The sequence below is a fragment of the Passer montanus genome, unplaced genomic scaffold (genome assembly GCF_014805655.1).
Source record: "Passer montanus isolate IOZ18808 unplaced genomic scaffold, ASM1480565v1 scaffold23, whole genome shotgun sequence".
Taxonomy (NCBI): domain Eukaryota; kingdom Metazoa; phylum Chordata; class Aves; order Passeriformes; family Passeridae; genus Passer; species Passer montanus.
The window spans coordinates 5,750,998-5,772,488 of NW_024366926.1; the positions used below are offsets into that span (position 1 = coordinate 5,750,998).

The following is a 21,491-nucleotide window of genomic DNA, read 5'->3' on the forward strand; positions in this document are numbered from 1 at the left end:
ATCTTTGGAGGGTAATGGTTTGTTGCTGAACAAAACAGAAGGTCAGCTGCTTTCTCTCTTTTAATATTGTTTGATATGCAAATCCTTAATGCTGAACAGCAGCTCTGGTTCACTACTGCTTCTTCTGTCATCTCTAGAAGGCAAGATGCTTATCCCTGTTTCTGTGCACTGCCTTCCTGCTGACAGCCGTGTGGTGCCGAGCAGTGCTGAAGGGCACATCAGAAGGCAGCCACCTGCCTGCCCTCGTGGGCCTCCAGTTAGCCGGGCTGAAATCTGCTTGGAGTCCCTGCCACAAAACAGGCTTTGCAGCTGGACCCACGGGCACTCTTTTGCTGGGTTAAGTGGTGGGAATGGGCGCGAAGGGAGCGCTGCTTCGTCTAATCTGGCAGCATTTGGCTGGCACACAAAATTTCCTCTCATGGAGCCCATGATTGGCAGCTCATTAAAAAGCTGGCTTAGAAAAAATGTCCACAGAGAAAAACAGAACACGGTCTCTTCAGAACTAAAAATTCTCACAGATATCAAAATCTCTAGTCAAAGGAAGGGCTGGTATATCTGTATAGGTATATAATGATCTCTTCTTCCAGGTGTTTTGCTCATTTTGCAAGCTCTCCCAACATCACTTCATCCACTCATGAGCAGGCACTGTCAGTACTCCCATCTTCCTTTCAGCTCAGGACAATGACTTCTGCCCTATACCTTCCCACATATCCTTTTTATGGCTGAAATATGATGCTATAAATCTTATAAATATGATTTGTGGCTTTGAACATTAATGTGTGTCTCCCACCAGGCCTTTCAAGGATGAAGGCAAAAGATGAAAACTCACCAGGTCTCAGTGAGACAGTGAGGTACCACTGAGAGGGGAGAGGAGATGAGAAGGACTCCAAGAGTTTCCTACTTGCCTCTCTCCATTCTTTTTTCCCACTTCCTTCCCCATGAGGAAGCAAGCCAGGCTAGGCAGCAGCCATCCCTCTCTGGCACCACAGCCCCGAGCCAGCCTTCCAGGTGGCACCAGTGAGAGCTGCTCTGCTGCCAAGAGAGAAGCCTGCTTTGCCAAAACCTAAAGCTTGCTCAGGGAGATGCAACAGGAGCTGGCATCACTCCAGTTATTGCAGTGAAAGATTTAGGCAGTTGCTTCACTGAAATAAAAAACCCACTGACACTCCTTGTGGGTCCCTACTTTGATAATTGAAGGATGCTTACAAGCCAGCTTAGTTTTATATCTTGCTTAAAGAGGATAACCAAATCCTGCAGACTTTGTAGCAGATAGAGAAACTCCAGTGAGAATGTTTTGCCAGAGGAATGATTTTTGCCTAGCCACTGCAGAAGTTACTGGAGGTCTGGTCACTGCCTGATCCCATCTGCAAGCACCGAGTGTGCCCCAAAAGTGACCCAGGTGAGTCCCCTGGGAGCCAGTACAAGGGCTGGGACCTTGACTCAAGCTCCTGAGGCAGAGCCCACCAAGGTACTCAACTATAGCATTTTTATTTTTAATATTTACATTTTTTCCCCCCTCTTCAACAGTGGGCATTCATTACACTGGCTCTGCAAATCTGCACTCTGTAGCATTCTGATCTGCTGACTAGAGCCAAGCACCTCATCCTTAGCACATCCTCTTCCTTATCAGTGCCAGTGGGGAAGTTATCCCTCTGGACAGCATGTTCCTGGTGCAGGAAGCTGATATTCAGTCACCTTTGACATCCCAGAACATGCATTGGCATTTCCAATCTCATTGTAAGTGGCCTCTCGTATCTCATGCACACTACTGATAGCTGAGAATGAAATTAGATCAAAAAAGGTGTTGTCACAGAGGTCTCAGTTTCAAAGCATTTGTGACACCTTGCTATCACATTAAGTTGGGGGTTTTTATCTGTGGGTATTTTGGAGGAGTAATTCCATTTCACTGCCAGCAGTAAAGTATGTAGTTACCAAGTGGAATGCAGCCCTATTCCCATTGATTCATTAGGTTTTGTTCACATCCCTGTTAGATTTGGAAACCACAGGCAGCTTCTGTGCTTATATCCACGAGACATCACTCGGCACTGTGAATTCAGAGCCAAATCAGTTAAAGTGCACACAGACCCTTTCTTTTGTGCAGCTCAATAAATTTACGTCATTGCCTTGAAAAATGTAACTCTAACACTTTGCTTGCTAAAGAAAAATATATTTAAGACCTGCACTCTATCCATAAACAAGTTTTAAAGGTCATTATTTTTTTGACAAATCAGATTATTTCAGGCTTCTTTTGTAAGCTTTTTAAGACTATGGTATTTGAAAACATCAGGAACTCATGCACCCTGCTTATTAATTTCCACTGGCTTATGTCTTACAGTACTATTCTGTACTAATACGCAGGTTCAAAAGAGCCAAGCCATTGAGGAAAAAGTTCACTTGTAAAAATGTGGGACTAGGAAGGAGAGGCACTTGCTGGAATTACAGCATTGGAAGATGATTATCATTCAGAGCATTTAGTTAATGCGTTATTACTTTAGTCATTTATTAAATTTGAAAATCAAATAACAAACCGATTGTAGTGTCTGCCACCCAACAGGTACGTCTGATTAGCGTATTGGGGAACCCACCGGGAGCTGCGGCAAATCCACATATTTTTATGGAAAGAGTGCCATCGTGTGGGAGCTTCCTTGCAGCACGCAGGGATAGCAGCGCCCGTGTGCCGGCGTGGCTGCTTGCAAGGAACCTCCCTTCCTCCTGTGTTTTTTCTGCAATTTCCATAAAAGCGAAATTTTCGTTTCTGAAAATGAGCTGTAAAGATAGGAACTTTCATAACTAGGAAAGGTTAGAAGTGTTAAATCTTAATAATTTAACTATTCTTTTGATTCCATAAACAGGTGAATTCTGAAATGGAGTGTTTCTGAAGCCTAACAGAATCAGGATCTCCCTCTTTCTCTGCATGCCATTAATATAGTTAGATATCAGTGCTCTTTTCATTTCTCTCAATATATATGGTATCCCTCAACATCTGTTTGCAGCTGCAGTTTTACATGGCTTCATTATAAGCTTTCCACTTCTTGAGCTCTCCCATGTAATAATACCAATACTATTCCCAATTTCTACTTCCATGTTTTATGTTTTCCTTTAAAGAACTGAACTTATATGTTACATCCATAAAGAAAATTGCCAATAATTACCAGGGGTACAATTAGGGATAAATCTCTGTTAAGGAACAAGCCAAAGCTCAGTGTCTTTATGCAAATGCCTTTTGTTAAAAAGATGTCTTGTGTAATCAGGAATTATACTGACAAGTGAAGAATCATTTAATTAATGAGAATAGAGCAATCATTTGGATGGTTCTTTCTATTCCTGACTGAATAAAAGAGAGAAAATCGCCCTGCCTCAAGGATTAGAGCCACTGCTGGAAGAAATAAACCCCATGGATGTTGTTCTGTTACTGCCTTGGGAAGATAGTACAGTAATTCCTAAATATAAAACTACATATGTTTGGATTAGGCATTGAAAATTAATTTCCTATGACTCCACAAGAACTTATACAAAAGGGTTCTGTTTATGCTGGCTGTCTGCTCCTGCTAACCTCTCAGAATGGAATATTTGGGCCAAATTACTCGCCAAAATCCTAGCACAGGATTCCAGGGCAGTGAGAACCAGAATTATGGTGAGTTCTTTCCACAAGGACTGTATGCCATGATGCAGGGTAGTGTATGGACCCTGTTTGCAGTTGCAGAGCAGTAATCTGTTCTCCAGTTCAGCCCTTTGTTTAGAGCAGGTCAATTTGCTCTGGGTCTTTGAATTTCACCAGGGGTGGTGATACCATAAATTCTCTGTTCCATTGTTTGACCTCTCTGATTCTCCCCTTATCTGGTTGGAATTTCTTATCTTCCAGTTTATCCCAGTCAAATCTCCTCCTGTCACTGGGTCTCTACACCCTCCCAAAAGGCAGCAATGGCAGCAGTCCTGCCTGCGTGCCATCCCTCCAAAGCTCATCTGGACCTGGGTGGCTCATAACAGCTGTTCAGTCTCTTGCAACAAACCAGATTATCCTCCCATCCTTGAGATATCCCTGCTCCATCAGAAAGCTTCAGGATGAGGCTTCCCTGAGTTGTCTCTGGGTTTGGGAGAAGTCAAAATGTAGTCCAGGCAACTCTGACCTGAATACCTTTCTCCAGCGTGGGACCTTGAGCAATGTACTCTCAGCAGGCACTGCATAGAATTTGTCCCACTTCTTAAAAACTCAAAGCTACATGAACAGGGTGGTTCTGGCATCTCTAAGAACTTGTCTATCACCTGTGATCTGTTCTTTTAGGGCACTGTTCCCTCTGGGACAGCACAGGGGTGAACAAGCTGTTCCCCTCTGAACAGGTCATGATCCCAACCACCAGACATAGTACTAGGTGGGAATCCAGACCTGTGTTGGGATTTTAGCCATTGCTGGCTGTGTCAAGCCTCCCATTCCTGGCAAGACCACAGCACAAATGGTAAGTGGCCACTTGGATGTGCCATAGCAAATTAAGTGGCCTTGTGGACACAACTACCCTTGAAGCAGCATCAGAGATGGAATCACCTCTGCACAGAGCAGCTGCCCTGTGGTCCCCAGGTACATTCAAGCTCCCTTTTCAGATGTGGATCACTCCCTTCTGATGTACATCACTGCACTGAACTGTTGTGGTAGCCCCGAGACAGTGGGACAGCTTTCCTTCCTCCTGCAGTGCAATACAGTGTCTCTGGTAGCAGCATCCCACACCTCTGCTGGTTTGTGTGTACTTGGACTTTTTTGCATGCTGTGTCAAATGATTGCAGTAGTAATTGTTTGCCTTCCAACACTGAAATGAAAAACAAATTCATTACATTAAGGGAAAATTTCCCATTGTTTTATTCTTTTTAGATGTAATCATTGAATTTTTTATCTTGGAGGACCAGGGGCATCCAGCTGTTACTCTAGTAATTTCTGGATGCTTTAAAAAAAAACCTGACTCCTCAAAAATAAATGGAGTAAATATGAAAATATTCTTCCAAACAAAATTCTCATTTCTTAAACATTTCATCCCACAGGAAATCTAGTTAAATATGTTGTCCTTGCAAGCTGCCCAGGAAATATTTGGCAGCAGGCTGGGTATGAAGGTCCAAGGACAAGTGAATTCCACAGCAAGGAGCCTTCCTGTGGAACCACCTATCATCAGGTTGCATTCTGACATTAAGCAAGATTGCTTTAGGTCATCATGACTGCAATAATATGGCTTTGCTCTCTCTCCAAAGCAGCAAGTGTAGGTAACCCAATAAAGATCAGTTTGCAACAACGTCGTGTGTAACGTGCTTAATCTGAAATGTATATTCCTTCTGATTTTTTGAATTGAAATGTCTCTCCTCCAATGATTAGGATGCAAAATATTGTCCTATATCTAATGGACTATGAAAGTTAGTTGCCCTAGACTAGTAAAAACTGATTGAGAAAATATAATATATGAAGTAAAGTGTTTTCATTGAGTTTGTTAAAAGAAGGAAAGAGAGATTTGAGTGTGCTTTGCTGGATCTGGAGTGGAACACAGATATCCATGTGCTCAGCCCAACAGGCAAGCCCATACCCGAGCTTTCTTTTCTGGCTAAATCAGTCTGTGCAGGTTCATCTGCTGCTTGGCTTTCCAAGCAGTCAGATTTACACCCTCACTCTCTCAGGTGCTGCTGTAACCCCTGACTCTGTGCTTTCTCCCCAAGGATTTTGGAGCTGCAGCAGAATGGCGACATGGACGTACTGAAGCATAAGTGGTGGCCGAAGAACGGTCAGTGTGATCTTTACTCATCTGTGGATACCAAACAGAAAGGAGGTGCCCTGGACATAAAAAGTTTTGCAGGTGTTTTCTGCATCCTCGCTGCAGGGATTGTCCTGTCCTGTTTCATTGCAATGTTGGAAACGTGGTGGAATAAAAGGAAAGGCTCCCGGGTTCCATCAAAAGAGGTATTAGACCCTCCATTTCTCCTGGGGAATTTTCATGCACCCTAAAGATTGCTGCCTTGACTTTATAGCACTAGAGAGGGTGGGGAATCAAATTCAGAGATACTTCATTAGCTTCCTGATTTTTTTAACGTAAATGATGTTCCTCAAAAGTCTTTCTAGCTATTCTTTCTAGAAAAGCTTGAATAAAAATAAATGTATATTGGTGATGTATAAATATGCAACTATTCTGAGTAAAATACAATTGTTACTTGTAGAATAGTACATTATTAATACATCAATATTGAGTTCATTGTTCCCATTGGTGACAGCTAATTTTCACTAGGTGTCTTGGCTTCTTCTTGAAAAATACATCCCCTAAGCTCAGTGGCTGAGTCTTTTAAAATACATTTGCAAAATTTGCCCCTTAAATCAGCTATTAGCTTCTTGAATAAGCTTGTCCCCATTTTCAGAAACATTAAGCTCTTGAGACTTCCATGAACTTCAATTCTTTTTATTTCATCTGAAGTCCAGGGAAGCAAGACTACATTAGATTTTCCAGGTTCAGGCCAGACATACTTTTGAAATCTGGTACAGGCTTGTTTCAGAAAGTCTTGTACAGATGCCACAGAGAAATATGTTATTTTACACCTGAGATGAGTTTGCTTCTACACCTGCACGTGTAATGCTTTCCTTCCTGTGGTAATCTACCAGTCCCTCTACCAGCCATCTGAGCCTTGTGCAACTTTGCACCAAATTTCTTATATTCATAATTAAGTTTTTACCTCTACAAAATGCCAAAAAGAAATTAGGGACAAAATTATTTATTAAAATATCCTTGGAAGTAACACCCAAACCTGAACCTGAATAAGAGCTTTAATGTAGCACTGTCAAATATAGCTTTTCTGTCTTTGTAGCTTAGGCACATCTGTGTAGCTTGTGGGGTATTGATGTTAATTTGTGTGCAGTAGTCTTGCCTTCTCTGCAGTTTCTCCATTGTGTTTATTTCTGCTAATCTAATGCTGTCTAATCAGGAAGGATTAATTACGCCACCTAATTAGACAACATTGGCACTGATGTAAAAATACATTTAATCTTTTCTTGCCTGTTTTAATTCCCAAGCTTTTTTTTTCTTTTTTTTCTTTTTTCTTTTTTTTTTTTTTTCTTTTTTGTTCAAGATCTGGACCGGACCATTATTAAAAGGAAAAAAAAAAAGGAATCTCTAGTCTTTAAATTGGGTTTCTCAGGAATGGAAACCATGTAGTTTCACCTGGTAAATCATTTTAAAACCCTAAAATTCACTTGACTGTTGTTTACCCAAAGATTCAGAATTTCATACTTTATATTTATCTGGTGCAAAATATGAAAATCAATAACAAAGGAAAAGAAAAAAAACACCAACGCAGATATTTTACACAAGTATAAAATTTTCTATTTCAATTTTCAAATGCTGAGAAATTCAAGTGTGTACTTTCCACAAATGGTATAATTTGGCCTCCTTGATCTTTATTACATGGTCATTAGCTTAGCATTGAAACGCTCATCTCAACGTTAAATTGAAAAGCTTGGCTCAAAACTGAGTTTAACGTGGACGTATGTGCTGAATGTCCCCGTTATCCTGTATGTGGGGGTCATTCAGCAAAGAAATACATCTTAACTAACTTTCTTAAAATTCATTTTAGCTTCCATGAAATCCATTGGCTCTTCCAGGCCACTAGTCCAGAATCGGGGGTCAGATTGGGCCAGTTTGTGGTCAGCAAGCCAACCCTTTTTCCTGGTGGCTGCCATCTTGTGCTCCAGAATGCAAGCTTTTATACTGAAAAAAAAATTGTCTAATGGTTGCGAAGATAACATTTCGGTCGCGTGCCAGAAGTAACCCATTCACTGATGTCTGCCTGAGTCTGCAGACAGCCTTAAACAGTAGCTCTGAGAGAAGTATGAACTGCCCCAGTAATCTCAATGGGATGTTGACTCTGAAGCCTGATGATAATTTAAATGTGAAAACTGCTGAATATTTCACTACTGATCACACAAGAGAGAAGAGGAAAGATCATATTATGGAGATATGCACAATCTTACTGTGAGTGGGTCTCATTTTGGTGTATCGATTGGGTGGAGATTGGGTTGTGGGCTAAGCATGGGAGATTATCACCGCTTATATATTTTCACTGGTCTGACCCTAGCCCCAAATGCATCTCTGTAAAAGAAAGAGGACTATTTTGAGTTACTCTTCGAGGCTCAGAAACTATGAAATTCCAGTCTTTTCCCGATTGGCACTTTAAATTACAAAGTATTTGTATGTTTGATTTTTTTGCAAAATTAAAAGCAAACAAACAAAAACCAGAAAAAAAAAAAGGAAACTATTTAGGACTGTCCCTCAGAGACATAGTCATGACTTGCACACGCTAATCGAGCCTCTGTATATTTCTTTAGCTTCTGATGTGGCCCCAGTTCTCCTGCATCCATATGCAGCTCCAAATTGTTTGAGGAGATAGCGTTTGGTGAATGCGTTTGGATTTGATGTCACCTGTGTGGTTGTTATGTGCATCCATGTCTATGTCCACCCGTGAATAAACAATAGACAGAAAGCTAAGTCCAAGAAATGAGCACTGCATTTTTTCCTTCCCGTGATGAGCTCAAACCAAAGTCCTTGTGGTCAGTGATCACCCAGTCCCTGGGAGATCCCTGATGCCCTGTTCCCTTCCCCTTTTTCCCTGGTTTGTCTCCCTGTCCCTGCCTTCGGAGGGTGCAGTCCTGGAGGGGAGCTGGCCTCTCAGTCTCCCTCCAGTCGGGCTCTGTGTTCGGCGTGGTGCCAGCGCAAATGTTCAGTGATCCATTCTGCTAAGCAGATCAACTCCTGCAGTTTGTTCTAGGTGTGGACTGAGTGCTTGACTTCATTCCTAGAGAAAGGAGGGATCTCAAGCCCATTCGATATACTAGGAGTCTTGCCATTGATTCAGGGAGCTCTGGATCAAGCCAGTCAATGCATTTCAGTAATCAAGGCTGGAAGTCATCAGTGCACATCTATCGGCTGCCTAATTATCCTCTGTGAGGTCCTAGAGTGTGAGATATTTCTAGTGGCCTGGAAGAGCCAGTAAATTTCACAGAGATTAAGGTAAATTTTAAGGTTAGTTGAAATTGATTTTTGTTCTGAATGAGCTGCACTACTTAGACTGAGGGAATATCCCTGTCCGTGTGTACTTAATGCTGCTTTGAATTAAGCTTTGCAGTTCAGCATAAATATGTATGTACAACACAGGTGATTTATTGGGTCACCGAGGGCTTTCTCCTCTTTTTTAACTTCTATGCATTTAAATTCTCAATTATAACAAACAAACCTGTTGAATTGCATTCTCTGGGAAGAGAGATTTAAGAAAGAAAAGGGACAGAGGTAAGAGAAGCTATGATATATTATAATAAACACATCAGGCTGCCTTCTCTTCTCACCCACAAAAGTATAATTCCATCAGAATAGATGGAATTGCTTCTTTGTAGGTGAGGAGATAATTAATCCCTCTGTTGGCATTGTAATTTAAAATTGCCTGGTGTACTCCTTTCTGTTCCATGTCAATGAGTCACCAGTGCTTGGGGTTTTTTCTCTGTATGTTCAGCTTTTCCATACCATAATTTACATTATAAAGGCAAAAAGGAACCTGAGAAGTTTCTAGCCCTTCCTTAAACCCTGAGAGGATGACAAAGATGGCAACCTGATCCCTCAGAGCCTCCCATGTTGACATCCAAATTTAGTTCTCATTGCAGAGTTGAAGAACTGGCATCATTCCAGGCATTTGAGATTATGCAGTTTACTTCTATTCAGCTGTTGCTAGTCTAACCCACCTAGCTCCGAGCTTGCCTTTTCCTGAAAAGCTACCAGTGGAGCTTTGAGTTTTGTTGTTTGGATCCAGGGTTTAAAGGTAGCTGTGGTGTAAGGTCTGCCTCAGTTTGGCTTCGCTCACCTGGCTTCAGGCAGTGGGGGAGTTCGCTGGTGACATTCAGGACACCGTCAGCCAAGAGCCAGCTCTAGTCAGTTGTGCCTTGTGCTCCCCGAGCAGTGCTGATCACCCTGTGAAACTTCAGCCCAGCACAAATGGCGATGGTGAGTGGTGCCTCTTGTTTTTCTCATTCCCCAGGACGACAAGGAGATCGACCTGGAGCACCTCCACAGGCGCGTGAACAGCCTCTGCACAGACGACGACAGTCCCCATAAACAGTTCTCCACCTCATCGATTGACTTGACCCCGCTGGACATTGACACTTTACCCACACGTCAGGCACTGGAGCAAATCAGTGACTTCAGGAACACTCACATCACCACAACCACCTTCATACCAGAGCAGATCCAGACTCTGAGCCGCACACTGTCTGCTAAAGCCGCCTCGGGATTCTCCTTCGGCAGCGTGCCCGAGCACCGAACTGGCCCTTTCAGGCACAGGGCACCCAACGGGGGCTTTTTCAGAAGCCCCATCAAAACAATGTCATCGATCCCTTACCAACCAACTCCTACCCTGGGCCTGAATATTGGCAGCGACCCAGACCGAGGCACCTCCATCTGAGCATCAGAACAAGTTTCTTCACTGTTTCTTATTTAGGACTCCCTTTGCAAGGAGCAGCTGTAATATTGTGGGACTAACATGGATGTAACCTTTCTTCTTTTCCTTATTTTTTGGTTTTGAGGGTTGTGGTTTGGGTTGCTTTTTTGTTTGTTTTTTTTTAATTTGTTTGAGGGTTATTTTCTCTTCAGGGGTTGTTTTTGGGGTTTTTTTTCTTTATTTTATTTAAGAATCAGAATTATTAGTAGCAACTCTTCCTCCTCCTCTTCTCTGCTTTCACAGTCTGGTCTCTTCTGCCTCCCCTTATTCTCTGTACTACTTGAATCACTTATTCTTCAGTTTATCACCATGTTAGGTTTTGGTTACTTCAGGCTTTTCATATACTTTAAATATAGGATACAAGCAGCGATTCATGCATAGGAAAACCCTGAGGATTACTTTACAGAAGGGCATTCGCTCCTCCTCCCCCACCGCCTTTTTTTACTATAATTGCAATAACTGAAGTATTTTTCATGTACTCTGCTGCATCCAGTCAGCGCTCCACTGCTGTGCGTCCTTTTAACTGTGGACCAAAGGCAAACCCTGCAGTTTGAAAAATGGAAAATAAAAAAAAAAAGGCAAAAAGACAAAAAAAGAAAAAAAAAGGAAAACAAATGAAGTTTAAAAATCATTCAGGCCCCATAATATAAGAATGCAATTTTGTAGGATTACAAAAAGCCATTACTATGCCAGTAAAGACTACAGTTAAATCTACTTTTGCACTGCAACAGTGCATATGACCTTTATGTGATTGTACAGTGTTAAAAGTTTTTCTTATGTACAGTAAACTGTATCATATGGCAGAAGCCTCTGTTGTGTTAAATAAATTAGTATCTCATACATATATATATACACATATACACACATGTATGTGTATATATATATACACACATGTATATATAGCTATAAAATGGCAGCCGTTGCTATTGCAATTCATTTAATAAAGCTTTAGTAAAAATGTGTTGTATACAAGAGAGATGTACAGTGCAGGGTGTCTTTTCATTTAGAAAAGACAGGTTGCTTTAACATTATTCTGACTTGCATCATTTGCCAACAGAGCATATTTTATACTTTTCTATTAGAGCATCCAGGGCAATTTAACATTTGTACCTAGATGTAACTCCTTTGATTAGGTTTTGCATTGGCTTTTGAGCATTCTATAAGGCTAATCTTGATAGTTTTCCTTTTAATTAATTAAACAAATGGAATTCTCTCTTAGGTATACCATGTTCATGAACAACTGATATAGCTCTAGAGCAGTTAAACATGGATCAAAGGTCAATAAATCCTTTCCCAAGTCAGCACAGTTAATCAATACAATAATGGCGTGAGTGGAGGAAAAAAATAAAAGCCCTCAAGATACACAGATGTGGCCTTAATTATAATCACATATTGTTCTAAGGGAAAAAAAATATAAACAGGCACCCAGTTTAACCCTTTCTATGTTAAGTTAGATTTAGAGGAGCTATGTATTTTTACATTAGTGCCAACTGTATAAAGCAAGAAAAAGAACAGCAGTGGGAGCAAAACCGGTGCCCACTTTGGCACCAGCTTTTTCAAGTAACACTGTTACCTGTTAGAAATGTAGGAAGAGCTTTCAATTTGTAATCCTTAAACTAAAAATGCGGTTAAGTAGAAAGCAAGCAGTTTATCCTGTGAGTTTCTTGGTTTGGTTTTCTTTTTAATGCAACCATACATACACTTATTTTAATCTAACTCATTCTTTGGCTAAGATTAATAGAAAACAGCCTATGTGATTTGCTTTAGGATAAATTAAAAGGTATATTCTTCAGATCTATTCTATTTTGATGCTAATTCTGTTCTGGGGGAGCATCTTGTACTGTCACTGTTTTTTGTACTAAATCTTCAAATATTGTCTACTGTGTAAGGCAGAACGAATTCTTATCGTGCAAAAGGCCATTTTGTTTCCAGGGTAGCAAGTGTCTAAAAGCATGCACAACTTGCTTCCCCCTTGTAACATTCATGAATTCATTCACACTTCTGAGTAAAAGAAAAAAGAGAAAAGCAAAAAAAAAAAGAAAATTTCTTTCCAACAAGCTATGTAGGGACATACCAGATGTTGCAGTGATTTTAGCTATTAAAAAACCTGTTAACCATGTATGATATTTAAAATAGGCCTATTTTGATGTGTTGCCTATTATACAGATACACAAAACACTTTTTGGAGGCCTCAGTTACAAGTGGCAGAGCTTTCTGTGTATAATTTGTCTAAATAATTTGTCTAATAAAATTGTTTTCTAAACTTGCGTTTCCTGCTGCTCAGTTGCTGAGTGCTGTGGGATTTTCAGCCTGTGGCAAGGTAATGTACTCATGGATTTGCTGCACTGCTGCTGAAGGGTTTTAGCTCATGGAGGTGGGATGAGCTCCTCAGGCTGCTGTGAGTCAGCTCAGTGAAGAGCACCTGTGGAAAACAGCAAGGTTTACCATGTTTATCAATGTCAGGCTTAGATTTCAGAGAGCATTTACAATCAGCATTTTGGAGAATAAGTTTAGAGTTCCTTAGCACTGACACGTACAGGACATAATTTTTAGAAATACTGCATCCCAACTTCATCTGTTTTAGTATAATAGCAGGGATTTTCTTGGAGCATGGCTTTTATTTTAATAGAATCACTTTTTGCCATTTTTATTTGCACAGAGGTTAATTTTCTCTGATACTGGGCATATATTGCCTAAAACAAAAGTTTTAGGATGAGAGAAGGTAGGCCATATTTCATTCATGATGGCTTTCTCAGTCTTTAGGTTTTATTAACATTTTAACCCAGTCATGAGCAAGCTGTGCTGCAATAACATCAGCCATTATAATTTAACTTGCAGCATCCAAAGTTTACCTCCCGACTTTTTACATTCAGTGTATTTTATTCACTGAAATAATATTCCTGACCTGTTACAATTTTCTATTAAGCTTAGCAGGCATTCATTCAGGGGATCATTTACCTAAATAGAGGCAACATTATTATATTCCCAAATAGGGAAGACATTTTAAGATCTGGGTTTACTTCTCATTACCCTACTTTGATCTGATTGGACATAAATTATATTTATCTTCCCCTGAGTCAGGGACTGTGTCCCTGTCACACTCACGGACACACCTCTCTAGAGGCAGGCAGTTTTACAGATATGACAGATGTTCTCTCTGTAATGGGCTACATCATGGTGAACCCTATGTGACACTTCCCTTTCTTTACAACAAATTCCAAGGAAGTGATAGTGTTAAAGACCGTGAAGTGTTTCTGCTGCAGTAGCTCCACTGGAGATACAAGCCAGCTGTTTATAAAGATGAGTTGTTTGCATGGTATCTGCAGTTACATGACCTTTTTGAGATACCAGCTACAAACAAAAAGTGAGTAGTGGAAGAAAACACATTTATCTGATTTCAAAGAATCACCTAGAAAGATGTTTCTATTGACCAGCAGTGAATACCTGGAGATAAATAGTTCTGCTGAGCCAACCAAGTGAATGATTGCAGCCCTGAGGGACACAGCTGCAGCACGACCAGTTCCAAAGTCCCCTGTGTGTCTCTCTTGACTTCACTGGGATTGTTTCCCTGAACAAATCACATTTTTCAGGGTATCTTTTTCTCTTCCTTTCCTACTTATGTAGGATGCTCTGAATTGATGAGAACATCCTTTCTGTGAACACTTGCTGGGTCATTGCAGCTTGCTGGAGGTTAATGCCCCCAAAAAGTTTGACTTAACTCTGCTCAAAGTTGATGACATGAAAAGTAAACCAGCTTTCTTTGTACATGCTCATGGCTGTAGCTAACAAAACAAAAATAGTTTCCAAAACAACAAAAGCGTCACACCAATGCAGCCATGCTTTAACCATTTTTCTCTCAGTACTAATTTATGTTTCCTCTTCACTCTGCAGAGCTGTTTCAAATAAATGTCAAAACCAAGTTTCTCCCCCTTAATCTGAGTCACAAACAAATTTTTTTTATAAACACTGGGACATGAACACATGCATCCACGTGTCACATCAACAGCAGTGGGCAAGTGTGAAGACATCATCACAATCTATCAGCTTGTTATATCTCACCCAAGGCATCATTCATGAGGTTGGAAATAGAAGCCTCCAAAAGAAGGTCAGAGCAGGGAACGTGATTCATAGCTTAACAAATTCCTAAACATAAAAATTTTACCAATGCCTCAAAATTTCATGAACCAAGAGCTTAATTTAGAAAGAAAATACTTTTCAAGAGGTGTAGTTATAAAAATAAATATACTACCTGTCAAGAGTTACAAAATCTGTACCCCCCCCATCCCATTAATCATAGTGGTATAATACTCTGTGTGTACTACAGAATCTATTTCTGCAACATTTGTCAAAAAGAAAAAGAAAAATCACAGCTGGAAAACTAAACTGTTGAGTCATTAACTACTGGGTCATACCAGTTCACTGCTGCACCACCCAGCTGCAGGTGCTTCCCTAGGTTGCTCTTCTGGCCCATGCAGCATCTGAGGTGGCAGTAAAGTAAATGAGAGTTGTCTGGGGTTTGTGTGGCCAGATTTTGGCAGTGGGGGTGGGCGGCTACAAGGATGGGTTCTGTGAGAAGCTGCCCAAAGCTTCCTCCATGCCCAAGAGAACCCATGACAGCCGGCTCCAAGAGGGACCTGCCACTGCACAAGACAACTAATGGTGTTAGTGCCTCAGGGATAACAGAGTTAATAAGGGAAAAATGTTCCTGCCCAGTAGCAATTGCTACTGGGAGAGAGGGTGAGAATGGGTGAGAGAAACAGCCCTGCAGAGCCCCAGTCAGGCAGAAAAAGGGGGAGGAGGTGCTCCAGCCGCTGGAGCAGAGATTCCCCTGCAGCCAGTGGTGATGCCCATGGTGAGGCATCTGTGTCCCTGCAGCCTATGGAGGTCCAAGGTGGAGCAGAGATCCATAGAGAACAGCACAGCAGATGAATGCCCAAAGGAAGGCTGTGGGAAGTACATGCTGCAGCAGACTGCTGGCAGGTTCTGTCAGGAGAAAGGAGCCATGGAGAGAGGAGCCCACGCTGGAGCAGGTTTGCTGGATGGTTTTGACATTGTGGGGGAGCCACATGGGAGCAGCCTGTTCCTGGGGGAATGCATGCCATGGAAGGGACACATGCTGGAGGAGCTCATGAAGATGGGAGGGACTGGAGTATGGGAAGTGTGTAAGGAGTCCTGCCCTGAGGAGAAAAAAACAGCAGAGGCAATGTGTCATGAGCTGACCCAGCCCCTATTCCTGGTCCCTCTGGACTACTGAGGGGCAGGAAGGTAGGGGAAATGAGGAGCAAAGTTAAGCCCAGGAATAAAGGAGCGGTGGAGGGAAGACATTTTTAAGATCTGAGTTTACTTCTCATTACCCTACTTTGATCTGATTGGACATAAATTATATTTATCTTCCCCTGAGTCAAGTCTGTTTTGCCAACAATGGTAATGTGTGAATGATTTCCCCTGTTCTTAACCCAAGTCCTGAGCCTTTCATTATATTTTCTCTCCCCTGTCCAGCTGAGGAAGGAGAGGGATGGAGCAGCTTTGGTGGGCACCCGGCGCCCAGCACCCAGCCAGGTACAGCCTCTGTGAGGTTTGCAGGCAGGTTTGCTTTCACAGCCCCACAAGTGCCTCGTGTTTCAGCCCCCCAAGTGAGCACCCAGTGCTGGGCTCTCAGCCACTGCTCTCTCTGCTGCAGCTCTTTGTGTGCATCCACTTCCAGTGGACACAGCACCAGAGCCCTGCTGGGCTGTGGAGAACAGGAGGAGAAAAGAAACAAGGATTTATTTCATGGCAAAAATCTCTCCAGACACACTCACACCTAATTTGAGGGTTCACACCTGGTTGCCTGATAGGTCAGCTGAGCTTTGCCTGACTTTTCCCTCCTTGTGGGGCTGCAGCAGCAGCAGCTTGGATACACAGGGTGCAGTATCCCAGTCCACCACACTGGTACTCCTGGACTGGAAGTATCATACCCTCCTTCTACACATAGGAAAATGCTCCACATGAATCTAATTGTTGTTGCCACTCAGAGAAGGACTCAGAGGTGTCACTTACTCCCCTAGATTGCAGAGAGACCTTCTTCTCCCACTCAGCACAGCCAGAAGATCCTGACACAAGCATTTTTACTGGGAGTGAGAAGGTGGTAAACATTATACAACTGCTAGAAATTGAAAAGCATGGCTGGGCAGGGAAAAAAAAAAAAAAACCAACACTTTTTTGTGGGTTGTGTGTTACATTTGCTGCTCTCTGCCAGTCTTGCTCATGTCCCTGTCAAGTGCCAGGAAAAAAAAAAGGAGGAGCAGGCAGCTCTGTGAGTGCATTGTGGCCCTGCCACCGCTGGTAAGCTTGCCTTTCTCCCCCACTGGCCAGGGACATGCTTCTTCACACACACAGTGGGGAGGTCTTGTTTGGTTTTGAATATTCCCTGGATATGAATATTCACTGTGGACCACAGTAAGAGTAATCACAGCTGACCCATGTTGTTACTAATTAATTCTTTTGCTTACACATGGGGAACGGGAGAAAAGAAAGCAAATACTGTGAACAAAGCTAATAATGAGGTTACTTGCTACTCCTTCTATCTGACACATTTTTAAGGAATGGTCTCTGCAGCGTGACAGCAAACACAGCAAGAAATTGATGTCGTGTAACAGGAAAGCAAGTTACTTTATGAAATAGTGCTCAAGCAACACTGGAATGGTTTGTCTTGCTGTAACTTTTACAGACCTTTCTGAATCAGATCTGCTCTTACTTTGATTGTTTTTATGTCTCCCCAGGTTTAGGAGACTGCAGATGAAGTTTTCTTACCTTGTCCCTGCCAACAAAACAGAGTTCCACAAACCCCTTTATATGATTCAAAAATTATCCTGTCAGCCCATCTACACAATACAGAAAGTAGAGCTGATATGGGACACAGGGAGCTTTGTTTTTCTTACATTGAGATAAAAGATTGGTAGAAGTAGAGGAGATACACTTGGAAATCTGACTATTGAAAGACACATTTATTGTCTCCAATAAATATCACTGCAGTCTTCACTTTTTAAGACTTTCTACATCGTCTGACAAATGTAGGTCTATCCATATGTATATTTGGTCTGCTGTGTCTTACATGAGTTGTTCGAAAAGAGAAAACACATCCATAAATATTCCTAAACATTTAGTCCATAAGTATTGACACGTAAAAGCAGCTTTTCTTTCCAAAACTTACAGCCAGTGAATTATTACTCATGGCATTACAGACAGAGGGTTTATTATTCACAGCATACAGTAATTCGCTGGAGTGTACAAACAGAAGTTAACCCGGAGCAGTCGCACGAATTTCTGTTTCACGGGGTGAAGCCGCGTGAGGAAGTGGCAGGTGTGGTACATTTGCCTGCACATCTCCATCCACCGCCACGCACTTCATCTTCCCGAGTTAATCGTGGGCACTTGCAAAAAACAAAACAAATAAAAAAAAGGAGAGGGGGAAGAAAAGAAAATAAAGGAAATACGGGGGTAAAACAGTTGTCGCTGTTTCGAAAAGCAGAGAGCCGCGCTGAAGGAGCGGCGGGCCCGGCCTGCGCTGCCCGGCGCCGCCCGGGCGATGGCGCTGCGGCACCGCCTCCGGCTCCCTCACGGCGGCGGCGGCCGGTCTGCGCTCGGTGCCGCTGGTGCCTCGACGGGACCGGCGGCTCTTGTCCCCGAAAAGTGCCCCGGGGGCGCCGGCAGTGGCCATGCGGTTCCCCCTCGCCAGGCGCTGGCCGTCCCCCCTCACGGGGCCGCCGTTCCGGGGCAGGGGAGGGGGAGCGCGGAGCCGGGCGCGGCCGCGGTGGTCCCGCGGCGGCCGGGGAGCGCCATTTCCCGGGAAACGGGGCGGGCCGCGCCGCTATGCCGCCGGGATAATGGCGGGGGCCAGCGGCCTGTCACCTCTTGTGTGCGCTTTCCAAAGAGGAGCCCGGGCGTGGCGAATGGGACACAGACCGCCATTGTGCCGGCGACACTTTAATCGCCCACACCTACAATATTCAACCTGCTGCCGGCAGCGGGGCAGCGCCGGGGCGCACGCCCCACCCGAGGGGAGCGGGTGGTGGCCTCGCCGCCGTCTCACCAGGGCGAGCCTTCGGGGGCACCTACAGTGCCGTGGTGTGGGCTCGGCCGGCCCGGCTGGCCAGCGGTGCCCACGGAGCACCAGCAGAGCGGGATCCCGAGCCTGGGGGAACTGTCTGGCTGGAAGAGGTGGAAGAGAAATGCCCGCGAGTGCATCCCAGGCGGCTGTGGCAGGGCGCTCAAGGACCCGTGGAGGCACCGGGGTTTTATTCAGCAGAGCAGCTTTGGGTGAACAGTGCTTGTGTGCTGCTTTGCCATGGATGTCACCTCGTGCTCTCCCTGGGGTGTGAAGGCACAGAGGCCTACAGCACAGATAAATCCTCCTAGTGTGGGTGCCACACCTGTGCTGAAGTGGGGATTTCTCCTTCATGAACCAGGCAGGGTGGGATGCTGGTTTCTCCTGCCATCCCTCCCTCCAAAACTGAGCCGCTCAGGTTCTCACTGAGCTCATCTGTGCCCGCTGTGACATGAGAGCCGTACACCCAGGCTACTGCAGACTGCGGGCTCCTGATGAACGCTGTCAAGCACCTGGCCTCAGCTGTGTCCAACTTCACCTGCTGCCCCAACAGAGCCCTTGCTCACTGCAGATGAGCACTAGGCTTCACCCTTTAGGAATTTCTAAAAGTTTTATGCAGGTCAAATCATCCTGCATGCCTAAGAAATAGAAATGCTTTTAAGTCTCCCTCTCCAGACTAACCAGCTCTGCAGCTCAGGGGATGCCAGAGGTACAGGTCTTGCTGCAGTCAGGGTTTTGCAAGCCTACTGCCACAGGAGAACTTCCTATGGCTTCCCAAGAGCTACAGGACTGCAGCTGAGCATTGCTGCTTGAACAAAACCCCTGAGGACACTGTCACAGGCACTGCAAGCAATTCTCTGCTGAAGCTGTCTGATGTCTAATAGACTGGAAAGTCTTCTGCGTGGCTTGGAATTTTGAGGTACCCCTAAAAGTTAATTCTCTTTAGTGCTTAATTTTTGTGTATTTCTTTCTCTCTTAACCCCATGAAGGGGTGGGGAATGAATGGTTCTGTTTTTTTAACAAGTAGAAATTATTAAGACATCCTAATTTACAAGATAGTGGACCAGCTGAAGATGTCTTCAGAAAGGTTTCTTTTCACAGCCTTTCACAGTGGTAGTTCCTGAAAGCGCTGTTGGTGCTGTGTTGTGTTGGAAATGGATTCTTCCTAGAAGCCCTGTGCTCTTTGCCCTCAGGGATTAAATGAGAGGATTTCCCATGAATGGCAAGGTAGTATTTTTTCTTGGCTGACACGGTTTTCTTGGGGAAATACTCAGCTCTTAAGGATTGATGTGAGATGTTGATCAGCACCAGACTGCGTCCATTCACTTGATTTTCTCCCCTTAGAAGGACTACTGTTCTCCACATTGTTTTGGCCTCTGTGACTGTAAATATTTACTCTTCACATTTTAGGAACCTTCCCTCCTCAGGAGACCCGCAAAGGTTCAGATTCCAGGCTGGCATTTCCACAGCTTAGAAACCTCCTTCAGGGACTGGGCTGCCTGATTGCCAAGAGCTTTGTGGGTGATGGATGTGAGAACAGCAGATAGAAGGCCCAGTACAATTGAAGCAGCCCCCTATGCTCCCAGGTTACTGCTCAAGTAATGCTGCTGTTAAGAGGCAAGGCAGACTCTCTCAAATGTCTTTTTTTTTCCCCTCTTGCTTACATGTCAACTGTTGTTTTTTCTCTCTTGTTCACTTATATGTCACTACTATGCCGCAGAGAGCCTGCAAGCTGAATTTTTCATTTATACCTCCAGCGATGACTAGATTCTTTTCCCAGAGCAAACCTTTATAACTGTACTTTGTGCAGTGGCTAAAGTGACAGTGAAAAGGGGAATGATGAGGTGATCAGTTAAGAAAAGAAATAAATCTAGTGCCAGCAAATCTGGAGTATTTACATTCTCTGGGCTCTTGTGCAAGAGACCTTGAGAGTGAGAGGCAGTGACCAGATTTGATTTGAAGAAATACATTGTTTCTGTGGATGGATTGATGTTAATTCTCTGATCTTAAACTACATGAACTATTGATCATTTACTGTAAAACTGTTGATCACAATGGTAATTTTGTTGCTTAAATGATTTATACCAGTAAAACATATCAACTAGCAGCCTAATGAAAGCATGTTAGAAAGCACTTGTTCGTAAGGCAGGGATGCCTTAGTGTTCTCTTATTGCTCATTTCAAGAGTAACTAAAACAAGGGACCTGTGGGTGGTGCCTGTGAGCATGCACAGGCCCTACATAATTGTTCCTGCTGCAGAGGGTGAACAAGCTACACCTGGAATAGCATCGTTGTTCAAAGTGTCCCACAGCTGAGAAGTGAGTTTGGTGGGACTGAAGGCATTTATCAATTTTAGTGGAATCTCCTTGCCAAGCTGAGTACAAATTAAAAAAGGGTGAACAAGGTACACCTGGAATAGCATCGTTGTGCAAAGTGTCCCACAGCTGAGTTTGGTGGGACTGAAAGCATTTATCAATTTTAGTGGAATCTCCTTGCCAAGCTGAGTACAAATTAAAAAAGGGTTTAAAACAATATCAAAGGAAAATTATTATGAGTGATGCTTCCTTGAATATGAAGGGTTTTATTTTTAAAATATAGGCATAAATTAATATCTCAGTAACAGCTGTATACATTTAAATAGGAAAAATGTAGGTACAAATTCCATAGATAAGATTTCCAACTGTATCACCAGGCTGAATTCATTATGCCTGACAATGGCCCCAGGAGGTAGGCAAGTATTGTTGTACCAATGCTTTGCATTTCTCTTGGAGGCAGTGGAGGTACTTGCACTAAAATTAACTGTACACAACTGCAAGTGTCCACAGGGTTAGCCCCAGAGCAAAGATATTTATGGAGGTAAGTGTCACCAAGAAATGGGAATTAGTTTTACAAACCCTCCAAGAGCTGAAGCA

The 21,491-nt window shown here is 43.2% G+C and overlaps 1 protein-coding gene across 2 annotated transcripts in view; it reads left to right on the forward strand.

Moving 5' to 3' along the window:
* GRID2 (glutamate ionotropic receptor delta type subunit 2) overlaps nucleotides 1-12,751 on the forward strand; it is a 680,978-nt gene extending 668,227 nt beyond the window's left edge. For both annotated transcript variants that reach the window (XM_039710747.1, XM_039710748.1), the window contains exons 15-16: nucleotides 5,689-5,929; nucleotides 10,036-12,751. In XM_039710747.1, the coding sequence (XP_039566681.1) occupies nucleotides 5,689-5,929; nucleotides 10,036-10,458 (664 nt within the window). In that variant the 3' untranslated portion in view covers nucleotides 10,459-12,751. The remainder of the gene's footprint in view (nucleotides 1-5,688; nucleotides 5,930-10,035) is intronic.
* The last annotated feature ends 8,740 nt before the right edge of the window (nucleotides 12,752-21,491 follow it).